At 37.3% G+C, this 14,621-nt stretch overlaps 2 protein-coding genes across 3 annotated transcripts; one reads left to right on the top strand and one right to left on the bottom strand.

The window, feature by feature from the left end:
* Positions 1–1,540: 1,540 nt before the first annotated feature.
* Positions 1,541–3,340, top strand: LOC149385899 (Protein kinase superfamily protein). 2 transcript variants are annotated; one of them, XM_089627463.1, is made up of 2 exons: positions 1,541–2,668; positions 2,958–3,340. In XM_089627463.1, exons 1-2 carry the CDS (start codon positions 1,691–1,693, stop codon positions 3,045–3,047), a joined length of 1,068 nt encoding a protein of 355 aa, XP_089483589.1. In that variant the 5' UTR covers positions 1,541–1,690; the 3' UTR covers positions 3,048–3,340. The 2 variants fall into 2 exon arrangements, with proteins under 2 accessions (XP_089483589.1, XP_089483590.1); XM_089627464.1 differs by having other exon boundaries at positions 1,541–2,687.
* A 525-nt stretch (positions 3,341–3,865) lies between these two features.
* Positions 3,866–4,726, bottom strand: LOC149385898 (uncharacterized). The gene is made up of 2 exons (XM_089626439.1): positions 4,642–4,726; positions 3,866–4,539 (listed from the first exon to the last, which is right to left on the bottom strand). The coding sequence occupies exons 1-2, from the start codon at positions 4,724–4,726 to the stop codon at positions 3,866–3,868; spliced, it is 759 nt and encodes a 252-aa protein (XP_089482565.1).
* Between the last annotated feature and the right edge of the window lie 9,895 nt (positions 4,727–14,621).

Below are 14,621 nucleotides of genomic sequence, written 5' to 3'. Positions count from 1 at the left end.
GCAACAAAATGTCTTACATCCAAAATATAAATGAACTGTTTCAAAATTAAGTACGGAACTTGCACCATTGTAACAAGAGAAATAAAAAAACCCATGTATATATTCAATGTTAATTACGTACTTATGGTCATTTGGATGATATTTTTTTTGAGCTGTAAGTTTTTATGTCTCATCATTTCAAGTTTATTTTTTCAAATCAATATCCTATTTTAATACACGTAAGCATATTATCATAAAAGAAGAGATAACTAATAATATTTGTGTAAGGCATCTCCGAATGAAGTGGACGATACCATCTTATATTTATATTTTCTTACATCTAAATTGTAAACAACCCTTGTTCTATATAAAAATTGTAAACAGGAAAAATAGGAGCACAAAACTATAAAAATTGTAAACAGGAAAAATAGGAGCACAAAACTGCGTAAACATTAATAAAATGATAAACACAAAAGAAAAAAAGAAGCTAAATACAGCTGTATACAATAAGAAAAATTGTATAGGGTGATCTATATTATATATGGTATGGACTTAAACAGTTTTGATAGTTATATAGAAAAATTAGATTATTACGTATAGTTTCTGCAAACTTATTTACCACAATAACATACTATTGAGTTTGAGAGGGAAGCTATGAGTTCGAGAGAGTTTTTGGATTAAACTCAAACGTAAGAAAAGAAATACAGAGTATTTAAGATCTAGCTCACGTTTGGTAAATTTTATAATCTAGCCATTTACTGAAATTTACGACTATGAAATATCGAATATACCCTTGTGTGGTTTAAATGAGTGAAAATAAAACAGTAGCCAACGTTTGAGTCCTACTAATAAGAAAGTCAACAACATCATCAGACTTAGTAAACGTTTGGATTCAAATTTGAATATATATAAGGAAAATCATTAATGAATATAATATAAGAAACATATTAAATATTGATTAAAATAAGTAACTTGTGGATCTTCAATAAATTTTCGTTAATTTTTATTTATGCGTGTAATAAATAAACCAAAATAAATAGGCGAGATATTCAACCGACTTTTAAACAAAGGATAAACATGTAAATTGTTGAATGACTAATAAAAGCCACGTCATCAATTGTGTCTATGTTTTAAACTTAGCTGAAACGTTGGCTAGATTGCAATTTCCACGTTTCAAGTGGCTTAGTCCATATAATTTTTCATATAATAAAGAGCCACATCAGCTAGTAGCCTTAACACTTACAGGGTAAATAATAACTACTGGTTTCGCCAATGAAATTATTAAAGCTCATAATTTTACAAGTGTGTGCCTGATAATTTCTTATTGCAATAAATAAATACATACTTATAATCAGGACTACTAAAATGAATAATAATATAAATAGTCCTTCCTCAAAAATCAAACCTAATTACGGTGAGCATACGTCAGAACTAACTAATGAACACATGAAATTCAGCAACCAGGTTATTTTTTTCTCCAACCAAAGTCCTTTTTGTCACAATCATGTCGCTATTACATTCTTTCACATAAAAACCCATATATATATATATACACACATATAGCGTATAGTATAGGCGAGGCGACCAACTATCAACAAATCTATGGCCCCTAAATTCCAACTTTCTCACCCATCGTCAAACTCCAACTTTTTCAAAACATACAACCCCGTCTCATAACTCCTCTCAACCCCCAAAAAAAAAAAAGAAAAAAATGAATCAGAAGGAGCGTGTGATCGGCTACGACGTCCTCATGGCAATGCTAGCAACAACAATCATAATCCTAATCATCATAATAATCGTATGCCGAAAGAAGAAACTCAAAACAATCAACCAATCATCATCTTCTCAGTACGACGATCCTTCAAAACCCTCGACGGCAGTCACGGCGGCGGCGACGGCGACGGCGTTGCCACTGAGCAGCATCGACGCGGCGACGGACGGCTTCAACCGCCGGAGAATCATCGGCTCGGGACCGCTCGGGACTCTCTACGCGGCGGTTTCCGAATCCGGCGAGCTCGTGGCCGTCAAGAGAATCCACCCGAGGCTGGTCCTCAGCAACGCCGGGTTCGGATTCTCCGCGGCCATCCGAGCCCTCTCCCGGGCCCGCCACCCGAACGTGGTCCCCATCGTGGCCTACGCCGAGGCCCCGGGAGAGCGCGTGGTCGTCACCGAGCTCGCCGGCGCGTCCACGCTCGACCACCTTCTCCACGGAGACGGGGAGGGTCTCAACAACCAGTGGGGCCCGCGCGTGAGGATCGCCGCCGGCGCCGCGCGTGGGCTGGAGTACCTCCACGCGGAGGGGGTGGTGCACGGGCGGGTGAAGCCGTCCAACGTGGCGGTGGACGCGCGGCGCGTGGGCCGGCTCTGCGACTACGGGCTCGGGTTTCTCGGGCCCAGAGAGAGGGCAGGTCTTTGGGGTTACGTGGACTCCGACTATTGGGCATGTGGGCCCAGTAAGGAGAGTGATGTGTACGGGCTCGGGGTCGTGCTCGTGGAGCTTCTCACCGGCCGGCGGTGTGACGTGGCGTGGGCTCTGCCGTTGATGAGGGAAGGCAGGCTTGATGAGGTTCTGGATCCGAGGGTTGTTGATGATGATGCTGACGTGGCTCGAGCGCCGATTGCCAGGCTGGCAAAGCTCGCGTCGGCTTGCGTTGGTAATGCTAGGCAGAGTCGGCCTTCGGCTTCTCAGGTTGCTGCTATTTTGACAAGTATTGAACTCGAGCTTTGTTCTTAGAATACCATATTAAATTTCATACACAAAGATTATTATTTATATATTGTGCACTATGTGGTATAGTATTCATTAAAATTTAGCGTACAGGTTAGTCCATGAAATATATATTTCTTAGATTGAAAATTATATATATGGAATCGTAGATAGATGTTTTTCTTTTGTCGACTTTTTTGACCAAAATAGAAAAATTTTATTAATTTATTTTAAAGATGGTCCTCAATTACTTATTTGTTTTTATGTATAGAATTGGTCGTCTCATTTGAATACTGATGTGCATATTGGTGAATTGAAGAGATGTTGGACTTTATATATGATTTCGGGCGGTGGATATTAGGTTTTGTTGTTTTCCGTGTGGAAATATCGATCCGATTTTAATTTTTTCTTCTTTCTTTCTTTCTTTCTCATTTCATTATAATTAGGTGATTGATAAGGACACATGCAACATCTTTACTCGGTTGTTATTTTTCTTGATTAATTTGTATCGTTTTTCTCTATTTTTTCCTTATTCTGATAGATATCGAGCCCCTTTTCATTTTCTTGTTATTGCTCCATCATTACGCCGTACCATTTCGGCAGATCATGCATTGATTAATGAGTAATTAATGATTGACTGTACCGTAAATCAACGTTGGACATATCTCATAAATTTCATTTCATGCGGCCCCCATACGTATAGATTAATATTGTATTACTAATATAACAACAATTATGGATGAAATTTGTTGCCCAATTCTTGAACTGTCGTGTCAGCTAAAAATAAAGGTCATTACTTCATTGATTTACATGAAATACTAAAGAGAACTGATGTTTGTAGTCCATGAGCAGATCATCGTAGAGAAGAATAGGGTGGTGGGTCCCACCATAATGAACTATGGATCTCACATATTTTGCTTATTCTTTTCGATTTTGATTCACTTATGGCGACTATGAATAGCATTTCTCAATGCTAAAATTGTTTTCTTGACTAGTTTACCATGGTATTTAAATGAAGGGTTTAATCAATTTTTTCTCGCACTAATTACGAATTCCTACAAATTCTGATTTCTTTTAATTACAAGGATCAAAATAGATCACCTTAGACAAACGAATGTGGTAGATAATTTTTTTTTTTTTTTTATTTTGTAAAGAAAATTAGTCTCAGACGCTATTGGATTAATGACAAATCTGCGTGAAACGAGACTCATAATGTCTGGTGAGAAACAATCCTTTCCACACCACGACTTCATCAAGACGGAGAGTTGTGTTAGCTAGCCTATGAGCAATAGAATTACAACTTCGAGGAATAAAAGAAATGTCAAAACAACGTAATTCAGTTGAGAGCAACAGAATGTTGTCGATGAAGATTTCGGTATCCGAGTGAGGAGAGTTTTTTTTTGCTTGAATTGAATAGACCACAGAGGCACAATCAGATTGGACAAGAATGTTTTTATAGCCGTGGACCTTGGCCATCCTCAAACCCCATAGCACCGCCAAAGCCTCGGTCGTTGAAGGACTCAGTGGTTTGACACAGGGAAAGAATAAAGTACTCATGACCCAGCCCGAGGAAGCTCTGAAGATCCCACCAAGGCCGCATCTTTGGGAATCGGGTATGAGGGCCGCGTCCGCACAGAGGTTGACGGTCGGAGTCGTCGGAGGGGACCAGCGTTGTTGCACTGCCGGGGTACTCTTGCGGTGAGGGTAGGCATGACAGTGGTAGCTCCGATATTCCTCGAGATAGTGCAGTGCACCATTCACTGTGTTCGTTGCAGTACAGACCCAACCCCCATGAATACTCTCGTTTTGCTGATTCCAGGTTTGCCACATAACCATAACGAAGGCATAGAACTCTGGACAAGAAAAAGAGTTTTTAACTTCGATGAGAAAACATATGAAATCTCCATGGCAGGGAGATTTGACCAACGGCCATCAGCATGCAGACTTCTATGCACCAACGTTGAATCGGCACTTTCGGATTGCGTGAAAGGTGGTTTTGCGCTTGCGACTACACCTGGGGCAGGTCGGGTCTATAGACATACCTCTCGAGACAAGAGAACCCGATGTAGGGATCTATTCTTTGCTCGCTTTCCAAATAAAAACACAGACTTTGGGCAGGATTCGTAATTTCCAGATTGATCCCCACCAATCTTTGAGTAGTTGGGGGCTCAAAGTGCCTTCCTCCAAGTGAGATTCACAACCTGATATGCAATATTGACCGAAAACTCCACCTTTTTTGTGAAGTGCCAACAAATCTCGTCCTTGAATTTCGAGGAGCTCCAAGGGAGTTTCAAAACTTCATTCACATCTTTTTCAGGCAATGTAGCACGAAGACGGTTCTCATCCCAATTACCGTTAGGGAGCATGAGCCAAAGAGACCTGAACATTAGCGGGAAGGCGTGACCCATCTCGGCCCACAAACTCGTGGGGACGCAGAATCCACCAATCGTTTCGGGCATCGTCTCGATCCCTGAACCAATTTGCCAAGGGGATCCTTTACACACTACTTCGTGCCCCCAAAGGAGGTCGTTCCAAAGACTCGAGGCATAGCGGGACGGGGCAGCCTTGAGCACGCAAGTATCCGGGAAATAGCTAGCTTTAAGGACTCGAGTGGCCAAGGAAGTAGGAAAACAGATAATTCTCCAAACATTCTTGGCCAATAGAGCCTTGTTGAACAATTCGAGGTTACGAAAACACAACACACCTTTTTCTTTCCTCGCATAAAGATTTTTCCAACGGCCCTAATAGACTTTTCGCTTCCCTTCTTCCCTACCCCACCAAAAATTCCCCGCCATCATGTGGATTTCTTTGATCAAGCTCTAGGGAAATTTAAAGCAATTCATCACGTAGCTAGGGATAGTTTGTATGACCGCCTTAATGATAACCTCTTTCATGGCTAGAAAGAAAAAAGAGCCCTTCCAGCTTCAGATTTTAGCCCACACTCTTTCTCTAATGTAGCCAAAAACCTCGGCCTTCTTGCGACCCACGACCATGGGGAGGCCCAAGTAACTATCGTGGGAGTCAGAAACTCAAGCCCGAAGAATATCTACCACTGATTTGCTAGCCCCTTACTTAACATTCTTTCCGAAAAGTGATTACGGACATGTCAAAGTTGATGACTTGGCCCGAAGCCTTCGCGTAGGCTTCAAGGCAACTCTTGACCTCACGGCTTTCTTTTGGTTTAGCCTTGAAAAATATTAGGCTATCTTCGCAAAAAAATAGATGTGTGACTAACTCCGGGATTCCCAAATCTCAAATCGTTGATTGTTCTTAGGGTCTCCGCTCTCTAGAAAAAAAGCCGAGAGGCCTTCGGAATAAAAAAAAGGAAGAGGAAATGGGAGATGGGATCCCCTGTCTGATGCCTCGATGCGGAATTATGTTATCCACAAGACGTCTATTGAGGTTGAAGGAGAAGGAAACCGAACGCACACATCGCATGATAAACTCTTACCAATCTATCATGATAGCCAATATAACCCATGATAGCCTCAAGGAAATCCCACTCCACAATGATCCACAATGATGATACTGCTTGAATTGTTTGTCTTAAAATATTGAGATTTCATGTGTATAATTATAAGGATAATATTTTTATTTATTTATTTACTGTGTGATTAATTTAATTTACAAGGTAAGTCAATAATGTCCTAAAAATAAGGAACCTTTAATCTATATTAAATGAATATACAATGAGATACTATTGTTGAAGTTGCCAAGAGCTAACATTGTGCATATCCTTGGAATTCAAGCTGATATGTGAGATAATATGCGCGATAAAATCACACTGGGCTTATCCTTACAAATGTAATAATTGAGATGAGAAGATTGTCGGAAGATGGATTATTTATTTAAGGGGATGAAGAATGAAAATGTCCTCATCATTAAAAAGCGATATTGAAATTCACTGGCTAGGGCTTAGGTGATGAAGAAAGCATATCGCGATACGGAAAATTTGATTAATGAAAGATGATATTATGAAACTTATATGCGTTATGAGATGAATGTGCATTTTTTTTAGCGAAACATAGGCTAGGAAACCTAGAAGAGAGAGTAAAATTGAGTATCCACACACATCTCTACTGGTGAATACCATGCTCATGTAACCAATAAGTCTAGATTTTCTTCGAAAGAAACTTAATTAGGTCCTTTTTCGGACATGCAAAATTATGAACGAACATCTTATTAAATAAGGCATTAATCCAATGACTTGAATAATAGAATATTGTTGCTATAGTTGCTAATTGAAGTCACGATGTTTAAGGAAATAAACCAAATTGGACAAAATTGTTTTAGATTGACCTAGTCTGGTTTGTACCAGCATAAACTATTTTTTTTAGGGTCAAGCGGCTATATAGTCCAATAGATCTTAAGTTTTTGCAAAATAGTCATAGTTTAACAATTATAAGCAAATTAGCCCAAGATTAATCTAGGCTGGATTAAATTTAATCTCAACGAACTATAAAGACAGAATGTAAGAGTTTTATGAAGGCTGAATTAAAATTAATCGAGATAAGATTAAATTTAATGAAAATCTGTACTCTCAATTGACTTTTTTGCTATACCTAATGAAATTATGACTATTTTGCAAAAGTCATAGTTTGAATTGGCTACTTCATACCATTTTTTTTTATTACAATTAAAAAAAAAAAAAAAACTATAGATTCTTATTAAAGTTTGGACAACGTTTCCCTTGACATGTTTCCGACCTAAAGAGCATACTCCAACAAAGGTCGCTTGCTAGATCTAACAAATTTAGATTAAATGAAATGATTCAACACTAAATGAATAACGTATATATATATGATTTTTTTTGTAATTAAATCAATTAAGACGATTTTCCTGAAATTAAATTATAATTGCAATATATAAAAACTAATTACTTCATATATAAATCATACCTCCGACTGTAGTTTGAAGAAAGAATTACATTCATTGCATCAAACTACATTCAAATCAATGCATGACACCCTTGCAAAAAATTGCTTATTTTATTTTTATAAAAAAATCAATAAACATACGTAAAAGAAAAGATAGACTTTATTATAGTCTTTTTGTCATAATTAAAGAGATATTATACTTTCATTTTTCCTTTTTAAAACTGTGAATACAATTATAACTTTGATTCTCAACCCAAATCAGAGCCGATGGAATAAATGAAAATGTTTACAAGGTTCAAATATGTGCTGATCAAAGATGCACGCAAAATGTTTATTTCCTTGTTCGTGCTTTACTTTTTGATTTATTTATTATATTTTAATAATTTTAGGCTTTATTAAATTTTGTTTTTGTACCGCCCTCAGAGTGATTTTGAATATTTTTTAAATTTGAATCTCAAATTTAAAATATATATATATATATATATATATATATATATATATATATATATTGTGCGTAGATCTCAGTCGGATAAAATCTCTAAAAGCAAAATTTGTAACAGGTGAAAATTGGCGTTTTCGTTCGTGATTCATATAATAATATGATAATGACTAATTAATTACATAAAAAGATACTCCATATGTTATTTTGTTGTATTTATAATTGTTTGTAGTCTATTTTTCATCTTCTATTTATATAAATTTTGAAATTTTCTGCGCGCTATTCTTGTAATCTAAGTCTTTGACTTTATCTGTTTGAAAAGCCATTTATATATAATAATAATAATAAAAAAATACATGATGATCTAAAATGCACACAAAATATTGAGTGCAACGTCTCTGATAACTGCACTTTAATTTCCCTTAATCGAAATTGGTGGGCCACAAGCGTGAGAAGGGCTTAGACTTTTGGAGAACTGACTCATGGGCCAAGCAAAATGATATATAAATGTGGAAATTAATATAAGTATCTCATTTTAAATACTATTTCTGTAAATAACTAAAGTGTCATTATTTAAACTTCTATTTAAAAAAACGGGAAAAATATCTGATTTTTTTTTTAAATGATGACGTTAATATCACCATCTCCAAATAAATATTTGTAGAATTTTTCTTCTATAAATTGTTAGACCGGTATCTTTGAAGTGTGAAGCTCATTACAATATGTTGGACGGCCACTACAAGTAAGAAATAACTCTTCTTTTGATCTCAGATTTTTAATTTGGGAAATTTATACAACCAGCGAAAATTTGGAAATGATGAATTATGATTTTTTTTTTATTCAAATTACACCGATGATCATATAGTATTTCGAATAACAGAAGATTAATTTCAAATTATCTTATTTTCAAGCAATTAATTATAATATCTAGCTAGCCACAATCTTGATATAGTTTTACTAATTTTTTAATTTAGTCGTAAACAGTTAATCAAAATATTGATGGCAGGTACAAATTTTTAATATTAGTAAAAAATACAAGATATTTTAATATTAAATAAATAACCTAGAATATGATTGTGATATCACTTTAAAATGGGAAAATATGAATTAACCTGTTAAATTTATAATTTAAACTTAATAATACCTCGATGTCAAAGGTAGACTATCTTTTACATTTTGGACAAATATATCTATCACCTTCATCAATATGTCCTACTCTTTTCCAGCCAATATCTTCATCTTTTTTCTTTTTTTTTTTCATCTTCCACACTTCATTGAAAAAAAGGCAATGTAGCCAAGTAACTCAAATAAAACTATCAAATTTAGATGTAGCCAACGTTTGAAAACATTTAAAAGACTAGCCACACGTCATACATTGATCAAATTATATGCCTAATTTACCCTTTAGCTAAACTGTTAATTTTCACATATAGTAAAATCGGAAATTATATTAATAAAACGCATTAATGAAGCGTCATAGATCAGTTTCGATATTCAATAACAACTTGTTGGTTGATATAACCAACATTTATACGTGTAATAAAAAATTGATTGTTAGGATTCCTAGCATTATTAAGTCGCTGATTTCGTTCCAAATTAATAGGAATTAATTACTCACAATTATTTAATCTGTTGCATATTAAATTTAAAAATAATATTTTGAGCAGTAATTAGAAAAACTTTTGTGCGTTGAATATTTTTGCAACAGACTTTCTATAGACCTAGGTGAACCAATGATGGATTGGGTAGATCTCACAAGTCTTTTACTTCTCGGTTTCAAAACTTGCAAATAAGCTCACTAATTACGTAGGTAAGCAAACTAGGATAAACAAACACACGCACAACCGATGGAGTCCCTTTGTCTTTTCACTCTTGAAGACTACTTCTATCCAAAGCTATGAACCAACACACACACCCATTCACCAACTACATCGTGTTCCTACTCAAATTTAGCAACTCATATTTGAAAGAAAGCAAATCAAAGTGATAATAAGAACAATCAACAAGACTAGTAAGTAAAAAGACATCATAATAACAAAGCAAGTAATTAAAAATCGCAATTCAACTATCAAATGCACAAATTCATCAAGCATAAGAAACTAAATCGATATCATAAATCAAACTTTCACAAAAACTCAAATCCAAGTTCAAAGCTCCAAAATAATAAAATAACAACGAGTCTTAGAAAGCAAACAAGAAAACTCCAAGTATGGAAATAAGGAGGATTGAGACGAAGAGATAACAAGGAATGAGGTAGAAGATGATGCTGGAAGAGGTCGTTACTTTTTCTTATTCATTCATTCTTCTTCTTCTTCTTCAATGGCTCTCTAGATCTCAAACTATGGATCTTTTCTTTCTATGAGTCAGCTCTCCTCTATTTGGACCAGATTAGCACTATATGGCATTGGAATGGATACCATATTTTCGGAGCCTTCTGAACCAGTGGATAAGATTCAAGGGTCAAGATTAGCTCACAAACGAGCTCTTTAAAAAATCTGGTCCGTCATCTTGCGCGTCGCGTGGCCATTTTGCGTGATGCGTAGAGGTCTGCGCGCCCGTCTCGCTAGACTCTCAAACTATTGTTGCCTCGTGAAAATTGAATGTGCGACGCGTAGAGAGTTTTCCGTGTCGTGCTCCTCTAAGGCCTACCGGCGCGTCACATTCTAAATCTTACGCGACGCGCGAGGCCTTCATTGACTTTGTCTCCAGCTTTGACTTTAACTCCCGGGGCCGTTTCTTGTGCACTTAAGCTTCAATTATGCTCGCTTTTGCAACATAACCCTCATTTGCTCTATTGGACCTGAAACGCACTAAACCTATCAAAAATATCAAATAACATAAGGACTAGCTTTGATTTTCGTATAAAAGGATCAGATTTCGTTTGAATAAATCACATTCATCACTATATTATAGGTTAAATAGCACGTGAAGTCCATATTTTCTCATTCGATCCATTTCTCTCTAATATTCTCTTGCTCCTCCGTGAGAATGTCCCCTAGTACTATGTCGCACTGTCTGACCAAGGTATTTTCTTTCTCTTTCTTTCTTGTTCTCTATCTCACTATATATTTATCTCCATTTCCCAACCTTCCTCTGCTATGATGCTCCGTCGTAACACCGTACCTCTGCCTATGACTCATCTTACTCTAAGGTAGTCTCTTTTGATATGTGTCTCCCTATCTCATTCTCTTTAAACCTACATCCAACCACCTGGCCCTACTCTCTGCCATCTCAACGCCCATATAGATCACCTCCCTAGTCTTCTTCATCGCCCAAGCCCTCCTTGGCATAGCCTACCCCCAGGAATCCCACACAAACTCTTGGGTCGGAGACACCTCCTAAGCTGAAACGTCCTTATTAGGCCACATTGTTGTCCCAGAGCTCTATACACGATGGAAAATTGTGACAACGTCATATTGAGCCCATCTGACCACTCCAGCCTCGTCCCCACCTCACAACTTTAGATCAGACACCATTACCTTGTCCACAAGACCACCCTGACCCTGTCTAATATTACTCTCTCTCTCTCTCTCTCTCTCTCTCTCTCTCTCTCGTCTTTAGATGATTTACGACGCATGTTTAAATCTTATTGAAAAAACACACTTGAAACTAACGGAAATAATTGGACATCGTTAAAAAATCCAAAAAATCCTCAAAAGTTGTTGGAAAAAATATTGGAATTTTTCTACAATTATATATTTTCATATAATTGGATTTATAATTTTCATTTTCCTTAAGTATTTTTATTGAGAATTTTTGATGATCTTCGTCAATTTCAAAATAAAGTTTAAATTTTTTTATGATTTTTATTTTTTAACTGTGTTTTTGAATAATATTTAACATGCATTAAAAATTCAAAATAAAACGTAAAAGCATGAATAGAATAATTTTTTTTTACGTATATAAAACATATAAAATTTTAGCCATCAAATATTGGGAGTTAAAATTTACATCCCTACCATGTAGTCCATAGCGTTGAGTAGTTTTAACAAAATGCATATATTATACGCTGATCGACAAGAGTGATATCATAGACCATTGTTTAACTTTAAAGTGCCTTTTCAATGTTTATTATGGTAATAGAAAATAAATGAAGCGCTTTGTGTTACGACTAAGATAGTTGTGTGTCGTTTAGACTACATGTCGTTTGTAATGCTTTAGCTATCTTAGTCGTCGTTTACTTACTATGCGTCGTTTGTATTGTATAGCTTACCTATAAAGGTTAAAGCTCTCTGTATTTTGAACTATCGAATCAATACAGTTTCATTTTCATCCGAACAGAGTTTTCCCTATCTTTCTCTCTCAGTTTATGCTTTACATGGTATCAGAGCCATAGAAGCTCAAATTGCTTCGCATAACCTAGAATCGTTTCAATGGCGGATTCACAGTCTTCAACACCAGTTCGAGGCACAGTACCAGTTCACAGTGAACCTCCGACACCTCCGATGTTTCACCAGGCGCCGAATTTCACTCCAAACCTGAATCCTTTTTCAATCAAGTTAGATCGCAACAATTATGTGTTATGGCGATCTCAAGTACTTCCGACAGTTCGTGCTCATGGATTCGAAAGTATCCTTGACGGATCAGCTCCAATTCCAGTGCCGTTTGTTGATCTGAGAGGAGATCCAACTCAACCGCCAATTCGAGGACCTAATCCAGAGTTTCAGAACTGGCTTCGCTATGATCAGTTCTTAATGAGCTGGTTGTTCTCTTCAATCTCAGAAGCAACGCTAGGTCATGTGAATCGTTGTCGGAGCTCGGTAGAGGTGTGGTTCACGCTCGAACGCCTCAATGCAACCTCGAGCAAAGCCAGATCTCTACAACTCAGGTTTCTCCTTCAAACTACTAAGAAAGGCTCACTATCAATTGAAGAGTATTTCCTGAAAATGAAGAATCTGGCTGACAATTTCAACACCTCTGGTCAAACAATCACTGATGATGAGCTTATTCTATACATACTTGGAGGATTAGGATCTGAATATGAGTCTGTAGTCATTAACCTCACATCTAGGCAAGGAGATCTGAATCTACAGGAAGTACAATTCATGCTGCAATCACAGGAATTGCGTATTGAATCGTCAAATTCGGTTCAAGTTGCTGAGAGCTATGGCTTTACAGCAAATTTTTCTGCTAATACACCTAATCCTGGACGCGGTGGCTTTAGAGGCAATAGAGGTGGTTTCAGAGGAAATAGAGGCAATTTACGAGGCGGTCGTGGTCGTGGTCAAGGTCGTGGAAGAGTCTTATGTCAGTTGTGTGGAAGATCAGGTCACATTGCCAGCAAGTGCTTCCATCGCTTTGATGTGCACTTTGCAGGTGTTGATCCAGCCTTGTCTCATCCTCAAGCCAATCAGGCTCAGCCTCAAGCCAATCAGGCTCAGTATGATGACCATGAGTGGTACAGTCAGTCTGATCAGCATCAATTTGAAGAGGAATACTGCTCTCCGTGTGACAGTCAGAGTCTCAGTCAGACTATGCACAATCCGTCAGTGTCTGTGAGCATTCCTCCGAGTCCTAAGCAGTCCTCAGCTCAAGCCTCGTCTCATTATGTGCTGCCTCAACCACAAGTCAATTATGCCTCCAGTTATGCTCCTCAGACAGGTCACATAGCAAATGCTGCTTGGCTACTTGACAGTGGAGCCACAAACCATGTGACGGCTGAGCTTGACAACTTGACACTTCAGACTGACTACAAAGGCAAGGGCAAACTTGCAGTAGTTAATGGATCTCTTCTTTCTATTTCTCATATAGGCGATTCAATAATTCATATACCTGCTGCCACTAACCATCTAAAGCTCTCCAAAATCCTTAGAGTACCACAGATAACCAAAAACCTGCTAAGTATTTCTCAATTCACAAATGACAATAAGGTATTCATTGAGTTTCATTTTGATTGTTGTCTGATTAAGGATAAATGCTCAAGAAAGACTCTTGCCCGAGGTGAGCTTAGGAATGGCCTTTATCAACTTCATCTCTCCTCCTTTGTCAAGTCCGGTCAAGCAAGTCATGTAGTGTCACCAGCCGTTTCAACCTTGTCATCTCCACAGTCAAGTCCTCCACAGTCAAGTCTTCTCCACAAGTCCTCAGCTGCAGAGTCTTCTCAATTTTCAATTCAGTCTTTTGCTTGTAATAGTAGTCTTGAAAGTAATTCCAATCTCAATCACTGTAATATTCCGTGTACTAAGAAAAACTCAGATATTTCTCTTTGGCACAAGAGGTTGGGGCATCCATCCTCTTCTGTGCTCAGTCATGTTATTTCACATTCAATTCATGAAATCAAACACTCAACTCTTTGTCCTCATTGTATACTTGGTAAAATGCATCAAAAACCTTTTCCAAGTTCTTTGTCAAAAACTTCTCATCCTTTTGAGATTGTTCACTCTGATTTGTGGGGACCAGCTCCTACACAATCAAGAGATGGTTATCGTTATTATGTGATCTTTGTGGATGATTTCAGTAAATTTACATGGATTTTTCCCTTAAAACAAAAGTCTGAGACATGTCAAACATTTTTAAATTTCAATGCTTTTGTTGACAGACACTTTTCTCACAAAATCAAAACTCTCCACACTGACTGGGGTGGAGAGTATAGATCAATCATGCCCTTTCTTGCCAAGTC

Source organism: Urtica dioica, chromosome 9 (assembly GCF_054948205.1).
Source record: "Urtica dioica subsp. dioica isolate 48M chromosome 9, U.dioica_male_clone48M_v1_H2, whole genome shotgun sequence".
In the NCBI taxonomy this organism is placed as follows: Eukaryota; Viridiplantae; Streptophyta; class Magnoliopsida; order Rosales; family Urticaceae; genus Urtica; species Urtica dioica.
This window is presented reverse-complemented; position numbering and strand designations above follow the sequence as displayed.